The 15,321-nt window shown below is 42.7% G+C and overlaps 1 protein-coding gene across 1 annotated transcript; it reads right to left on the minus strand.

Moving 5' to 3' along the window:
- Positions 1-6,199: 6,199 nt before the first annotated feature.
- Positions 6,200-15,014, minus strand: RBP4 (retinol binding protein 4). The gene is made up of 6 exons (XM_066600972.1): positions 14,873-15,014; positions 14,560-14,719; positions 10,690-10,826; positions 9,584-9,690; positions 9,164-9,376; positions 6,200-6,465 (listed from the first exon to the last, which is right to left on the minus strand). The coding sequence occupies exons 2-6, from the start codon at positions 14,686-14,688 to the stop codon at positions 6,443-6,445; spliced, it is 609 nt and encodes a 202-aa protein (XP_066457069.1). The 5' UTR covers positions 14,689-14,719; positions 14,873-15,014; the 3' UTR covers positions 6,200-6,442.
- Positions 15,015-15,321: the final 307 nt, after the last annotated feature.

Consider the following 15,321-nt stretch of genomic DNA (forward strand, 5'->3'; position numbering starts at 1 on the left):
AATTAGTCATCCAGATACATACATTTCATTTTTTCACTGAACTTTTATACTATAGACACTTTTCTTCTGAGACATGATGCGACCATCTAGTGGTCCCTTCTTATAGTATTCTGTTATGTAGGGCAAAAAAAATTCCTTATGTTGGGTTTTCTTAAAAGCCCATCACTCTACTTTCTATACTATAATGTTGTTCTTTTCGATCAGCTGATAGATATCTATGGATATACTCAACTCTTGCCATTTCACCTTGATCTCTTATATCAAAAAGCTTTATTCCATGACAAGAATTTGCCTTTGAGTGTATTTTATTAACTTCTCACACCATTCATACTAAAGAGGTTGTCCAGAATTACAAAAACATGTCTGCTTACTTCAAAAAACAGCATTGCACCTGTCTAGGGATTGTGTGTCCTACTCTATATGTTACTGGGCATGGAGAGACATAACTGCATGCTGGGAGAGGTAAATGTTGAGGAAGCCGTGTGCCGCTCAGCAGTACTGTGCACAAGACCCAATAATTAGAATAGGACTCATGCGCAATACTCACTGTGCGTTGGATGCTTGACTCAGTAACTATCCCACCCAACATGCAGTTGCTTCTCTCCACTTCTGATACCAAGTAGCACCATAACAAGGATTTAATAGACACAGGAGCATTTTTTTTACTCGATCCCAAAGAAATAGAGTATTTAATTATGGGACAACGCCTTTGACTTCCTTTTTAGAAAACAATTATTCATCTTCTTTCCACCATTTAAAGGGACTCTGTAATGTCCTATAAGCACCATTAACTGACTGAAGAAAAAAGTCACACTGACAGATAGAGTGCCAACTTTCTAGGATGTAAGTATAAAAAGTAAGTAGACCTCCGGACTCCTCTGTCCTATAAGCACCATAACAGTTTATGGTGGTTATGGGGTGTGACAAGTTACTTTTATTTTCAGAAATCACAGTGGCTCTGGTTACTACAAGTCCCATGATGGTTTGTTGAGGACTTACAAAAGTAGAAGTGGCTAAATTATATTTAGTGAAAGCTAAAGTTATGTCACATCTGCAGAATTGACAAAGGCAAGATATGTTAAAGAACAATTACATGGATCCTTCCTACCTCTAGGTTAAATCTAATGTTTTACTGTTGCTAATATGTGACTAATCCAACAGCACCAAGGACTTCATTTATTTCATGCCAACAGCTTTCAGTCTACCCATGCTACCTGCTCATTGATAACATGCAGAGGTACAATTTAAAGCTCCTGTGCCCTGATGCAAAATGTGTAACAATGCCCCAAAAATGTGGCAAAGGGGACTTATGGCAGCCATAGGTACCAGGGCCCAAGTGCAACTGCCTCCCCTGTACCCTCTACAACTATACACCTGGTATCACTCTTACCCTGCTTACTTTCCATCATGCATAGATGAAAACAAGGCAATCCACAATGGAAATTTTTTATTTCACTGTGAGTTCATTGTGATTCTGCTCATGTGATATAGGTCATCTGAATCCCTTTAAATGATATTATGTACAGGATTTTGCACTATTTCACTATAGTGAATATTATAAAGTGTACAGGTTTACATCAAATAATGTACAGTCATCCTGTCAAAGTGTAAGAAATGTGTACGATATGAATTTTTTTAGGTAAAAAAAGTAAATTTTTAATATTTGGAAAGCTGATCTTGACTTCTGATCTCTTCTCTGTCATTATATAGAATTGATGTTTCAATATCAGTCCCATAAATCAATAGAATAAGCAGTGATAACATATCTTGTAATATACAGTATCGTATTACGGAAAAATGCCTCTTTCTTAATTTATAAGACTTAAGGCTTAGTCACATGGGCCCGGCGCATATACGCCGAGCTCACAATGCTGTTGGGCAGGGGGAGACAGTTTAGCTTTGCTAAACTGTCTCCCCCTTCCCTCCCGCTCGCCGTCTCTTGGGAGGGGGGTGGGATGGGGCGGGAGCTAGTGTGCTAAGCTCCTGCCCCCTCTCCACCCCTTGTCGCAGCCAGCAATGGCAGGGGAGCTTAGCAATTAGCAACCCCACCCCTCCCATTGCAAACAGCCAGCAAGGGGTGGAAAGGAGGAGAGAAGGAGGTTGGAGTTTAGCAGTGACTCTGCTGAACTGCCTCCCACCCCCCTTTTTCGGCAGCTGCCATAGGCTCCTATAGGAGTCTATGCAGCCACCGGTGACGTTAAAGCACCTGGCCAAAACGCGCTATTTTGGCCGGCTAGGCATTTATACACTGCTGAAATATGCCCATGTGAACTGATGCATTGTAAACCAATGCAAGAGAGGGGCAGCATATATCGGCCGGGTGTGAAAATATGGCCGATATACGTTTGTGTGAATCCAGCCTTACTCCCCCACCACCTCATGCACAGACCACTGACTCTCAACACACTGGGAAAGTCTGAAGATAAAGTATCAGTTCACTGAGGGATCAGGTTGCAAAAACCCAACTCTATGGAGCAGGGCAAAAGGGGAGGTGGAGAGCAAAGAGAGATGCAGACACAGAGATATGTTACCTCAGCGTCTAATGTTTTATCTCACGCCCGTGCTGGATTTACAGCTACACTGCTCAGTACTGCTGTATTAGGAGTGTAACTAAAAGCTCATGGGTCCTGGTGCAAAAGTCCTCCCCCAGCTCAAATACAGCTGCCCAGCTGTATGTATAGTAGTATAAAGTGCCCTTAAATAATACAGTTACCATATAATAGTCAGATATCAGCTCTATACAGTGAATGCGATTACAGTGCAGTCACCTTCAGTGATCACAGGTGACATTTTATGTGATTGGAGTCATACACCACTTTATCTTTTCCTATTTATATGGGCACAGACCGCCATGAGGAGTTCTTCCAGCCATGAATTGTCACTAGATACTCCCCATCCTGCCACTATCTGCAATGTTCTACTAGTGCCCCATCTACACCCCCACATGCTCACAATCTGTCCTCTGAAATCCCTGCAAACTCATAATGTGATCCTACATTTCCCCAGCTCTGAAACTCCAGAGCACACTCAATAAACTTAAACTCCTACTCCACCCCATCCTATTTCTTTTCTCTATGTTGCTAATACAGTACTCTGAAAGCGTGGAGATGTGGGGAGGTATCGAGCATGCTATACATGCTGTGTGACCTGTCATTTGGAGGCATGAGTACGTGATAAGTTTATTCAGTGTGTTCCAGAGTTTCAGGGGCCAGGGTGCCCAGAAACAACCACCATACCTGCCATCGTGGGGGGGAAGCCGTTGGGCCCCCCCTGGTTAAGGGGCCGGGTCATATCTCTATAGCTGCACCACTGTGCTGTATAATGTTCTACATGCTGCTGTTTCTGACGGTGTGCTACAGGGAACAGGATCTCCTCTTCTCTGTGTATGCAGTGTATGGAGATATCATAACAGCTTGTCTTTACCGACCATCTGAGGGATAACTGATAATTAAAGATTTAGCCCGAAGAAGGAAAGGTGCTAAATAATGCAGGACACAAGTCACATGAAGACCAGAAATAGTGTTATTCCTCATGTACACACACATGACAACTTATTCCAAAAATTCAACTCAAGTGAAAGGTACTCTTTATAGTGGTTGTGCCAAATTATAAAGTTATTGCCTACTCACAGGATAGGGAACAACTTCATGATCATGGGGATCCAATCACTAGGACCCCCACTGATCTTGAGAATGGGGTCCAAAAAAATCCCTGCATGAGCCTAGCGATGATCGTACATGTGTGCTGCTAGTCCATTCATTTCAATGGGAGCACTCGAAATTGCTGAATATGAGCACTCTGCAATCTCTGGTGCTGCAATTAAAATGAGTGGAACCACAATATACTTGGGCAGCTGATGCTTCATTCATCAGAGGGCCTTTGGGATGCCTGTTCTCAAGATCGCTAGGGGTTCTAGTAGTCAGATTCCCACCGATCAGAAAGTTATCCCCTCTCCACAGGAGAGGGGATAACTTTATAACTTGGTACAACCCCTTTAAGTTTTAAAGCAATTGCCTCCTATCCACAGTGTGATCACATAAAGCATAATCTTGTGTACATGCTATGTTACAAAAAGTATTCTCCTTAAGGAGCATTGCTTTAAGGAAGAATATCCCTGTAAGGCTAAATTTATATGGGCTTTTGCGGGCTGTGCCCAAGTCTCTCTGGCGCAGCTCGCATCCCACAACACACGGACAACCGGTTCATGTGCTGTGTGAGGTGTGGGACACTGGACCTTACATGCCCAATTCTCATATGATATTCACACAAAAATAGGGCGCGCAGCAGTTTTTCAATCTCGGACACTAGGTCCAAATGAAAAAATCACAACCCTTTTCTCCCATAACAATAACCCTTGAGTGATTACATCACTTACATCAGGCTTTATAGATTTTTTTTCCATCTTGTAACTACTGTCAGAGATCAGCACTCAAGGGAGGGGGCGATGTTCATTTATGTACATGATTCCTACATGGGGATTACCAGCTCTGTGGTTGTGCTTATATCAAACAATACTTCCTACAACCCTCTCTGCTACCCCTTCACCCTTTTACCATTGTCTTAGAGGATTGTTCTGAACTGCAACAGGTTTTCTTGAGTGTATGTCAAACTTTAATAACCCAGAACCCCCCTACTCTCATAATTATAGTCTCCAAGGACTGAATAGTAATCTTTGAGTGATGATCGATTATTTGATTGTTGAATTTCTTTTACGTTTTTTTATCACAGTTTATCTAGAGCCAATTATTATTATTATTTTTTTTTTTAGGATATGGTGTGCCTTTCTTTCAATGTTCACTATAGGGATAAATAATGTGATAGTTTAATTTATCAGTTTTGCAGACATAACAATACCAATTCTGTTTATTTTTTTATTTAATTATTATTTTTAGATAAAAATAGGGGAACTTGCAATTTTTTATTTTTTAAGTATTTTTAAAAATGTTATTAAACTTATTTTTACATTTCTTTATAGGGGACTTGAACTTGCAATCACTTGATTGCTTGTACAATAAACTGCAATACTTCTATATTGCAGTATATTGTACATTACAATGTTAGGGCTTATTTAGACGAGCATATATCGGCCGGCCGATATACACTTCCATCTAAGCAGTTCCCCCATTCCCTCCCCCCTCACCGGCTCTCTGCCTCTCTCCTCCCCTCGAGCAGTTTGCAATGGTAGTGGATGGAACGGGGGCGAAGCTAATCACCCCTTGTACATTGCCAGCAATGGGAGTGGGTGGGACAGATCGGAGCTCAGCTCCGCCCCTGTTCCGACCCTCCCACTGCAAACGTTGGACTGGAAGAGAGAGGCAGAGAGTCGGTGAGGGGGAGGGAATGGGGGAACTGCTTAGATGGAAGCGTATATCGGGCAGCTGTGAAAACGCCAGCTGATATACGCTCATGTAAATAAGCCCTTAGTCTATTAAGCACTGCCACAGGTACATGGCCACCCAGGTAACCTTCAATAAGTGCTGGTCTGCCATGTGATTTTATCGGCACCTCACAATCATGTCATTGTGAATGTGGTGCTCCTCCAGCTAGCTCCTTATAAGGCTATTTTAGGTCCCAGTTTTTACTATTTTCTGCCTAATTGCTGCAGTCAGCATTGACTGTGGCATGCAAATGCAATTGAAGCTAGCTCCAGCTGTGGCCATTGCAGGTGGGTGTCAACTGTTTCAAGTAACCAGCACTTACCAGGTATGGAGTGGGCTTGGCTCCTAAGTTCACTCCATACCCCCGCCCGCTATTGCCTATCATACATTTATGGTGGGTGAGTGCTAACTGGTTTAAGATGGTTACATCCTATATATGCGCTATTTTATTTCTAGCTATATAGTATTTACATACTTGTCAACGGTCACAATTTTTTGCAAGACTGTCCTGTGCACTAGACCATAAACAGGCAGAATTTATGCTACCTTGCATTAAAAAGGAAGTTCATGAGCAGTTTTGGGGACATTTCTGTGCTAAGTGGAGGTGGGGTGTCGCAATTGGATTTCAGATGTTTTATTCAAAAGAACTATAGTATTTGACATATTGCCCGATGCCGCGGATCCGTTATTGCTTACAGGCAGGAATACGCCGTCTATGCCAGGCCTGAACTCTCATTTTGGCTTTTGCTACCAGTACATAAATCTGTGTTATTGTGCAGAACACGGCGTTATAGACCTGAAATAAATGACAAATGTTTCAGTAAAGTAGAAATGTATCTTTATTGTATCATTTCTGGAAATGCTCCATCAAGCATATCCATGGAAAGGTTTACAGAAGGCATCAGACAGCTCGTGTGAGAAGTGCTATTAAACCATATAAAATACTGTATGTACATTGCTGCTGCAATCATTCCTATATGTCACCTCATATCCAAGTTTCATTATAGATTTATTTGCGAAATAAAGGTTGCAGAAGGAGGCGGAAACTTACTGCAAGCTCGAAATTAGTCCTGTGCATCACAGTACCCTGTAGGGAAGGAGACAAGAGGATCAGTCATGGGCCAGTAACAGGATTTATTAGGCTGTATTCACACACAGCAGATTTGTTGTAAACTCTTCTGTGATTGTCTCATTCATCTGAACGGAGCCTACGGAAACAGCTCAGACGAATGGAATACATTCTCAGTCGTAGAGGTTTCTGCCAAACTTGCTATCAACAAATGGTTAAATTAAACTTTTGCCTGGACTATTGGATGTTTTCATTTGATTAGACCTCTGTCTAAATCGGCATTAGCAATTCCATTTTTGTGTTTCGTCACAAAAGTGGAAACATGCAATTCAAGCTGTGATGAATCCTTCATATATCATGGACACCAATGGTGCTCAATGTCACCCTACTGACTTAAAATTGGGTCTATGACCAGCTCCAGGAGTGCGTGGGCCCTTGAGCGACATAGTCACAGTGTGCCCAGATAATATTATATAGGTTCTGCTGGTCCCTCTTAATAATTTATAGGCCTCACTGTGCCCCTTAGTAATCTATAGGCCAAGCAATAGCCAGCTAAGTCAGTTATAGGCCCCACTGTGTGCCATGAGTCACTTATAGGCCCTTCTGTGCCCCTGAGTCACTTATAAGGCCCCCACTGTGTCACATGAGTCATTTAAAGTCGCCTCTGTGCCCCTTGAGTCATATCTAGGCCCCATTGTGTCACCCGAGTCACTTATAGGCCTCACTGTTTGCCCTGAATCATTATAGGCCCTACTGTGTCCCATGAGTCATTTATAAACCCCACTGTGCCACCTGAGTCATTTTTAGGCCCTGCTATGTCCCCTGAATCATTTATTTAAGTCCCACTGTGCCCTGACAATAGAATAAAATAATAAAGTCCCTCACCCCCTCACACTCCCTCCCTTGGCCTATTCTACGCAAGAGCATGTGTAATGATGCAAGCAACACCTGGCTCCTGTGTGGCACAGAGGGTGCCAGGTGGCGGATCAGGAAGTGCTTGGCTTCCTGCAGTGCTGATGTCATAGTCAATTGTATCTGTCTCTTAAAACGATTTTATCATGAGAATAAACATTTTTACAGCAGCTGGGCTGTTTTAAAATAAAATGCACATGAGCCAAAATTTCTCAATATATAATTAGCAAATGATCCTTTCTGTCTTTTACCAGCAGACATCCAATTAACATTTTGATTGTCACATGTATCATGGCCGGAACGAGCGCCACTCTTGTCCATTGGCTGTGTCTGGTATTGCAGCTTATCCTTATTAAAGTTGTTTTCCCATTACTTAAAATTGCTTCACCATCAGGCCTTAGTCACACGGGCGTTTTTTGCCGCGATTTGCGCATGCGTCCGGCGGTTTTATAAAACCATTGCTTTGCAATGGTATCGGACACATGAGCGCTTTTTATGCGCTCGTCCGATAAATTATAGAACAGAAATCGCAGATCGCACCTATCTGCGATTCCTGTTCTCTTCTCTATATGCGCTCAATGGGGCCGGCGGCAGCAGCGCCGGCCCCATTGAGAACATATAGTAGACAAATCATTCTTCTCTGCCACAGCTGTAACAGCTGTGGCAGAGAAGAACGATGTTTGCCCATTGAATTCAATAGAGCCGGCAATACAGCCGGCTCCATTGAAAGCAATGGGCTGCTGGCGATCGCGGGATGAATTTTCGGGAAGGGCTTAAGTATATAAGCCCTTCCCTGCAATTCATCCAGAAATGTGTAAAAATAAAAAAAAAATGTATACTCACCTTGTCCCAGCAGACGGAGTTCAGCCGCGGCCGGCGGCAGTTCTCCTGAACTGCTCTCTGTAGTATTCAGCAGCCAGGGATTTAAAATCCCCGCCTGCTGAATGAGCTGCCTCTGATTGGTCACAGCATGACCAATCAGAGGTAGCTCTCACTCACACCCATTCATGAATTCATGAATGGGTGAGTGAGTGCTGCCTCTGATTGACTCAGCACAGGGCCAATCAGGGGCAGCTCTCAGCTGAATGACAACCACTTAAATGAACAGCCTTCCTGCATCTACTGAGTTTCCCCGAAAGAAAAGACCTACCCTAATAATAAGCACTACCCTGATTTTTTGCCTTGAAATATAAGCCCTTCCCTGAAAATAAGCCCTAGCTACAATACATGAAAAAAACCCCAAAGCAATACTTACCTAGCAGGCGCCGTTCAGGTCCCTCTCGCTGCTCTACCCCGCCTCCAGCAAGAGATTGCTGCGATTGGTTCAGGAACACCGCCTCAGCCAATCAGAGCCAGCGCTCGATGAACTAATCACAGCCATTCAATGATGTCATTCAATAAAGGGGTGTGATTGGTTCATCGAGCTCTGGCTCTTGATTGGCTGAGGCAGTGTTCCCGAACCAATCACAGCAATCTCTTGCTGGAGGCAGGGTAATCAAGCCTCGTTACTAGAAAGAGAATGCCCTCTCAGCGCTGAGGACTAACCGGAAGCAGCCGGTGCGACGGAGACCAGCAAGAGGGACCCGAATGGCGCCTGCTAGATGAGTATTAAGACACCCCATGAAAATAAGACACAGTGTCTTATTTTGGGGGGAAACACAGTAGTTTACTTTCTTAGGTTTATGACTAATATGACCTGTACAGTGGTTTCCCCCATTGTTTTTATATAGATCCTGTATACTTCATACGATAAAGCTTTTTTGCACCCAGTATATAAGATTTGGACGATTAAGGTTCTCCTTACCATTGTGGACAACAACTCTGTATTTCCGGTCCAAGCAGACCTCCTCCTGCTTTCTCCTAACAATTCTTTGTATCTCCGGAGTCAGGCCATTGACATCACGTGAGAAGATGAAGGAGTAGCTGTCTAAACATGTGCCATCCTCGTTTTCCTCACGACATGAATAGTGGATGGCGTAGTTGTCATAGTCAGTATCCAGCACCCAGTGGTCATCAACTGAAAGCCAAGAGGTCATTGAGATTTATAGTACATGGTAACATTTATTCCAGAACAGGTAGGGCAAGAAATCTGTATACCATTAAAACTTGACCCATATAACAGGTCATTTTCTATGGACACATTCCCTTTAATGATTCTTATCTTTAATATCATTATCTTTCTATTTCATTAGAAACTGTGGAAATTCTGAAATGTTTTACTTACGTCCTTTTTCCAGGATGGCGGCAACACCATAATACTTCATCTTGAATTTAGCAGGGTCTTCGGTCTCTTGGAATGTGCCCACCATATTAGCACACATTTCTACAGATCTGAAATAGAACATGTATGTCAGCAGTGAGGTAGAATGGAGTTTTACAATGTTTCCCACTATATACTGTTTGATATGTATTATACTAGCGCTCAGATAATATATACCGGAAGGAAGTATATAAACACTTATAGTTTCTAACCTATAACCAAACAGATCACTTAGCTATAAGTGTAATTATGGAGGGGCACTAACTTTTTGTTTGCTTTTGTGAAATTGTAATAAAATCAATATCAGCTATATGCAGTGAGGGAACTCTGCAGCAAGTGTTTCATTTCCCTATTGCACCACCGCAGGTGAAATGAAATATTACACAGGTCCCACTGAAATTAATGGACTGTTCGTGTAATGCACATTTGTGTTGGGTCTTCAGAGAGCCCCGTGTGGTGCAAAGTGTTAGGGCAGCAGAAATGCAGTCCTAAGCTCTTGCTCACGAGCTGTTGAATCTTCAGCCTTCCATCCTTCCAAGGTCGGTAAAATGAGTACCCAGCTTGGTGGGGGGGGGGGGGGTAAAGATGACTGGGGAAGGCAATGGCAAACCACCCTACAAAAACAGTCTGCCAAGAAAACATCACCATGTAACGTTACCCTACAAGTCAGTCATGACTCGGTGCTTGCACTGAGAGTCTGGAATGGAGAAGCAGATATTGAATCCACTACTGCACACCTTCTTGTTCTAAGGGCTTAATCACACTGCTGGATTTTTTAGTCTGTGTGCTGTCCGTGTATTTCACAGACAGCACACAGACCCATTATAACTAGTTAGGCTATACACGCAGGCACTTTTTCACACAGGCCTTTAAAAAAATATTGCAGCATGTGTTATTCTGGTCCATGTCACAGCCAAGAATTGGACATAAAATGTCTACTGCCTGCAGGGATCAGACGCGTATCTGATAGGTTTGCGCCCAATAATCTTTGATTATGATGTATAAGGAAAGCATGTTTAACATGGCTGAATGACGGATCAGAGTAAATGCTGCAATATAAAGTTCCTTACCTCAAAAGTTTGACTCTTCCTTTGGCTGTTGCCGTCATTTTTCCATCTTCGTCGACATAGAAATTAGCCACTATGTTATCGAGAAGAAACAGTCCTTCTGGATCCTTCTTGGCTACTGCATACCAAGTCCCAGCATACTGAAAATGAACATGAATGTTACATATGAAAGAGAGGATGTGCACAGAGTCCAAAGTTGCATGAGAAGGTTCTACCTACAGCAGGTGGTGAAGACTCTCTCTCGGGTCCTCCAAACTTGGTAAAATGCTATTTTTTACTATTCATCTCTGATTTTTCATATTTTTCTTTTTCGTTACTCCTGTGGCTAGATAATGCAGCTACATATTTGTTGTGGTGCCCCCTCACATTCTTTTGTTCCCTTCTCTGAATGTCCACCTAAAGTCTCTAGTTTGGGTGAGAAGAAACCACATCTAGTGCAGCGATTCTTATTGACTATCCTGTACAATAGCAGGAATCACTCCGCTGCCCGATCTTGCAGGTGGGATTGAGTTATTGACCATGTGTAACCACTAGTATGGACATATTAGGTGGACTTTCTGAAAAGGAGTCAAAAGAACAGCAGGGGGCACCATAACAAGTATGTAATAGACATGCAAGAGTATTTTTTTATGATTTCAATTGCAAAATTGTTGTTTTATCTGAACTTACAGGTGAATGTAATATTTTCATCATGAGACAACCCCTTTAAAGGGGTTGTACGAAAAACTGATTTTATCCCCTATCAAAAGGATAGAGGATAAAACTCTAATCAGTGGGGTCTCACCACTGATCAGAGAATGGGAGTCCCATGTTCTCCTTTTCTCATCACTGAAGACCTGCTGCATCACCCGCACTGAAGATGGGACTGAATGGAGCGGCGGTCGCGCATGAGCATCGTTGCTCTATTCATTTTCAGTGGAACTGTTGGAGATAGCTAAGTGCTTGTACTCGGCTATTTCTGTCATTACATTGAAATTAATAGAGTGGTGTCACACATGTGGGACCACCGATCCATTCAATCTTCACATCACTGCAGATGGGTGCAGCGACCCTATAAAGAGAAGACGAGGACATGCGGCCCTCAATTTTTGGAATCAGTGGGAGTCTCAGTGGTGAGACCCCTATTGATCAGATTTTAATCCCATATCTTTTGGATAGGTGATAAAAGTTGATTTTGGTACAACCCCTTTAAGGTAGAAAAACAATGAACCTACAAAGCGGTATACAGTCATTGTCCTATGGCCATAGAGTGAAAGCCAATTCATTATGTCATCTAGCAAGTGAGAAACTTTACCATGTTACTACATAAATAATGTGACTGTGTTTATAGCATAGCTATTTAGGTGCAAGGCCACTCCAAGACTAAATGAATGAGAGGTGCATTACACAAATATTACAGGCATGCTATGCTAATGATGTAATGCACCAAGCTGGTCACGAATCCCATTTGCTACATCCATACGTAAAACAGAGTGGCCACGGAAAAATAACCCAACACCTCACTCTCATGAAAGATGTCTAAAGGCATATTCATTTTTACATCTTGGCTGTTCATCATTGCCAGGAGCATCTCTTGAGCATGTTCTCTAGCTGTTCACTATTACTGGAGCACACCCCATGGAGCATACTCAGATTATGCTAGCTGTGCTCCATCCAAAAGCAGTGTTATGAGCAGAGCAGCAGGATGGCAGCGCCCAGTGCAAAAACTTATGCAGTTTATCCTGCGAGCGTAGTTGCGCATACGGCCGTGTGAAGCCACCCTTAGTGTGATAATTACTATTTATGGTGTGATCTGGCTGGTCTGTACTGAGACTGGAGTGGAATGAAGGAGATTAGAGATGAGCGAGCATACTCGGTAAGGGCAATTGCTCGAGCGAGCATTGCCCTTAGCGAGTACCTGGGCGCTCGAGAGAAAAGGTTCGGGTGCTGGCGCGGGGGAGTGGTGAGTTGCGGCAGTCAGCAGGGGGAAACGGGGGGGAGAGAGGGAGAGAGAGATCTCCCCTCTGTTCCTCCCCGCTCTCCACCGCAGCTCCCTGCCCACCGCCGGCACCCGAACCTTTTCTCTCAAGCGGGCAGGTACTCGCTAAGGGCAATGCTCGCTCGGGCAATTGCCCTTAGCGAGTATGCTCGATCATCACTAAAGGAGATCTTCACGATCGCATCCGCTGCATCATGAGCGCTGTGCGCTCCAGCAGGTCACATGATTCACTCTACGTTGTCACTGAGTTCTTTTGGAGTAATTCAACAATGTGAAAATGAATATGCCGTGAAAGTAAATTGGTTTTTGTTGCCCACAGCAACCAATCCCAGCACAGCTTTCATTTCTTATACTACTGAGGTAAAATAAAAGCTGCGCTGTGATTGGTTGCTTTGGGCAACAAATACAGATTTTCTTTTAGATAGCTTTCATGAGAGTATGGTGCCGGCTAGTTTACCATGGCCCATCCTATATAACCAATCTGTATATTGATTGTCCTATTATTCTAATAAACCTCTGCTACCTTTTTGATTTATTTAAAAGAATTGTCCAAGGTTGGGTCAGAGTATTGAATGTGATGTGCAGAAATATTAATCACGATGGACTTTAATGTCATCAGTATAGTGCGGATGAATAACACTAAAGGTGTTGTGTGAGAGGAGGGAAATAAGCATCAGTGTGACTTGTGTTTATAGGTCGTGTCTGGCATTGCACTTGAGCCCCATTCACTTGAATAGGGAGATAGGGATGAGCTGCACTACCAGACACAAAGCATAGGCGGCGCTGTTTCTATTGTGAAAAAATAGAATCGAAAAACAAATGTATTATATAATGAAGGGAGAGTAAAAAAAAAAAGAAATAAAAAGTAATCATCGGATCGCTCTTTACTGCACCTTTAAATGTAATATAAGAAGATGACTGATAAAGCCGATTAGTAAATTAGTCCGATAATGTCATGTCTAGAAATGTTGCAGAGCTTAACTTGTTATTGTGATAACTTTGAGCTGATGCTCAATACTTTACTTGCAGTAAAATAAAAAACCACAGCAATGATCCATTTACACGGGACGATTATTGCTCCTAATGTATTCAAATGGACGGATCTGAGCGATAGTTATGCCGTGGGAAAACACAGAAATCGCTCACTTTTCATTCACAGGTTTTTAAGCTGACAGTTGCGGTAAGTGTGAAAGCATCCACATATATACTTCTCTCCCCCTAATGGACTCTGGCAAAGGAAACCCTGCCCCAAAATTGCATCAAAAACCTATAGCATTAATTTAAAAAGTCACCGCTATACCAGTATCAATTCACCTTCCTTGGGATAAAATATTTGATAGCCAGGATGTGGCTGGGTAAAGACTTGGCTGGCAATTCCAAGAAGGACAATCCCATAAGTGTATCAAGAGTTGCACCTACTAGCACAACTCAGCAACAGGAGTGCAGACTATTCATCTGGATTGCCTGTATGACTCTGATGATCCTACACATGAAGTGGTTCCTGACCAGTGGACCCTGATGGAAGCCATTTTTACGACTGCTGTTTGAATTTGCTCTTTCGAGCGAATATTTGGCCGACAGTCGTTCCGTGTAAAAGTAAATTGAGGAAGAATTCTTGAGTTGACTTTATAGCTAAATAATGTATTAATTGTATTATTAATAGCAGCGTTAAATTGTCTTATAAAAAGGCAGTAGAGGAAGATTTAGAAGTTAGTGATATTTATGGCTGGTGGTGCCATAAACCGCATTGGACCCAATGCAACTGCCTCTTCTGCCTGCATTTACGTTACATGTAATAATGGAAACATAATAATTCTAGTAAGAATAATTCTTCCCACTTTTTCGATACTTTCCAACAGTTAAGAACACAAATGTAATAAGAAAAGTGCACATACCCGATATTTGTCAAAATCTTGCATCACCCTGAAGTTGCTCACACGGCAATCTCTGTCATGAGATCTGTAGGCTACAGCGCTTCCAAAATAGCACAGGGCAAGTAATAGCCCAAAAACTTTTAAGTCCATCCTTCCGACTTCTGAAGATCAGCTTTAAAAACTGTACCAAAGAGAAAAAAAAGTTAGAAAAAAGTGGAATAAAAGGTGAGAGGGTGTAATTATGCTTAGAATGTGAAATAGAAGTATTAGTAGAGCTATGATGGATGCAGGGTCATTGGGACAGTGCTGGGCAATAGATGGAAGAGAAGCTTACAAAAAGTCCAGATGTATGAAACCCTGGAATGCAGCGTCTGGGAGGCTTATATACACCTCTGCAGTCACACGTTTCGTAACATCATCAGCACAGGGTAAAAGACCGATGTTGTAAGCTACCACAGCATCCAGTCCTATTTGGAGAGCGGCCCACTTCAACAAACTTGCATAACATCAAACTGTGCACTTTAACCCCAACCCATCACTTGCAGAGAAAAAAAAATCCAAAAACCCTGCAGCAATCTCATAAGGAACGAAAATATGACACCTTGTGAGAGAACGTAGAGAGGGGGAGAAGGATGTGCCAAAACACATTTGGGAGCATAGTCTGCGGCTCGGAGGTGTTTGGCAGTGAGCCAGCTCTCTGGGAGGGCACACAAACCCCATTCATGTGCAGTCCTGTTAAAGAGCTGCTTTGTTTTGTCCTGTATTTCACATAAAAACACAACT

The sequence above is a fragment of the Eleutherodactylus coqui genome, chromosome 4 (genome assembly GCF_035609145.1).
Source record: "Eleutherodactylus coqui strain aEleCoq1 chromosome 4, aEleCoq1.hap1, whole genome shotgun sequence".
NCBI classification, from domain to species: Eukaryota; Metazoa; Chordata; class Amphibia; order Anura; family Eleutherodactylidae; genus Eleutherodactylus; species Eleutherodactylus coqui.

Excerpts from the sequence above, each read along its gene's own strand:
- RBP4 (XM_066600972.1), bottom strand. The coding sequence starts at position 14,688 with ATGGACTTAAAAGTTTTTGGGCTATTACTTGCCCTGTGCTATTTTGGA. Across the intron at positions 10,827-14,559 it reads AAGATTTTGACAAATATCGG|TATGCTGGGACTTGGTATGC; the intron begins GTATGTGCACTT and ends GTTCATTTTCAG. Across the intron at positions 9,691-10,689 it reads GGAAGAGTCAAACTTTTGAG|ATCTGTAGAAATGTGTGCTA; the intron begins GTAAGGAACTTT and ends GTTCTATTTCAG.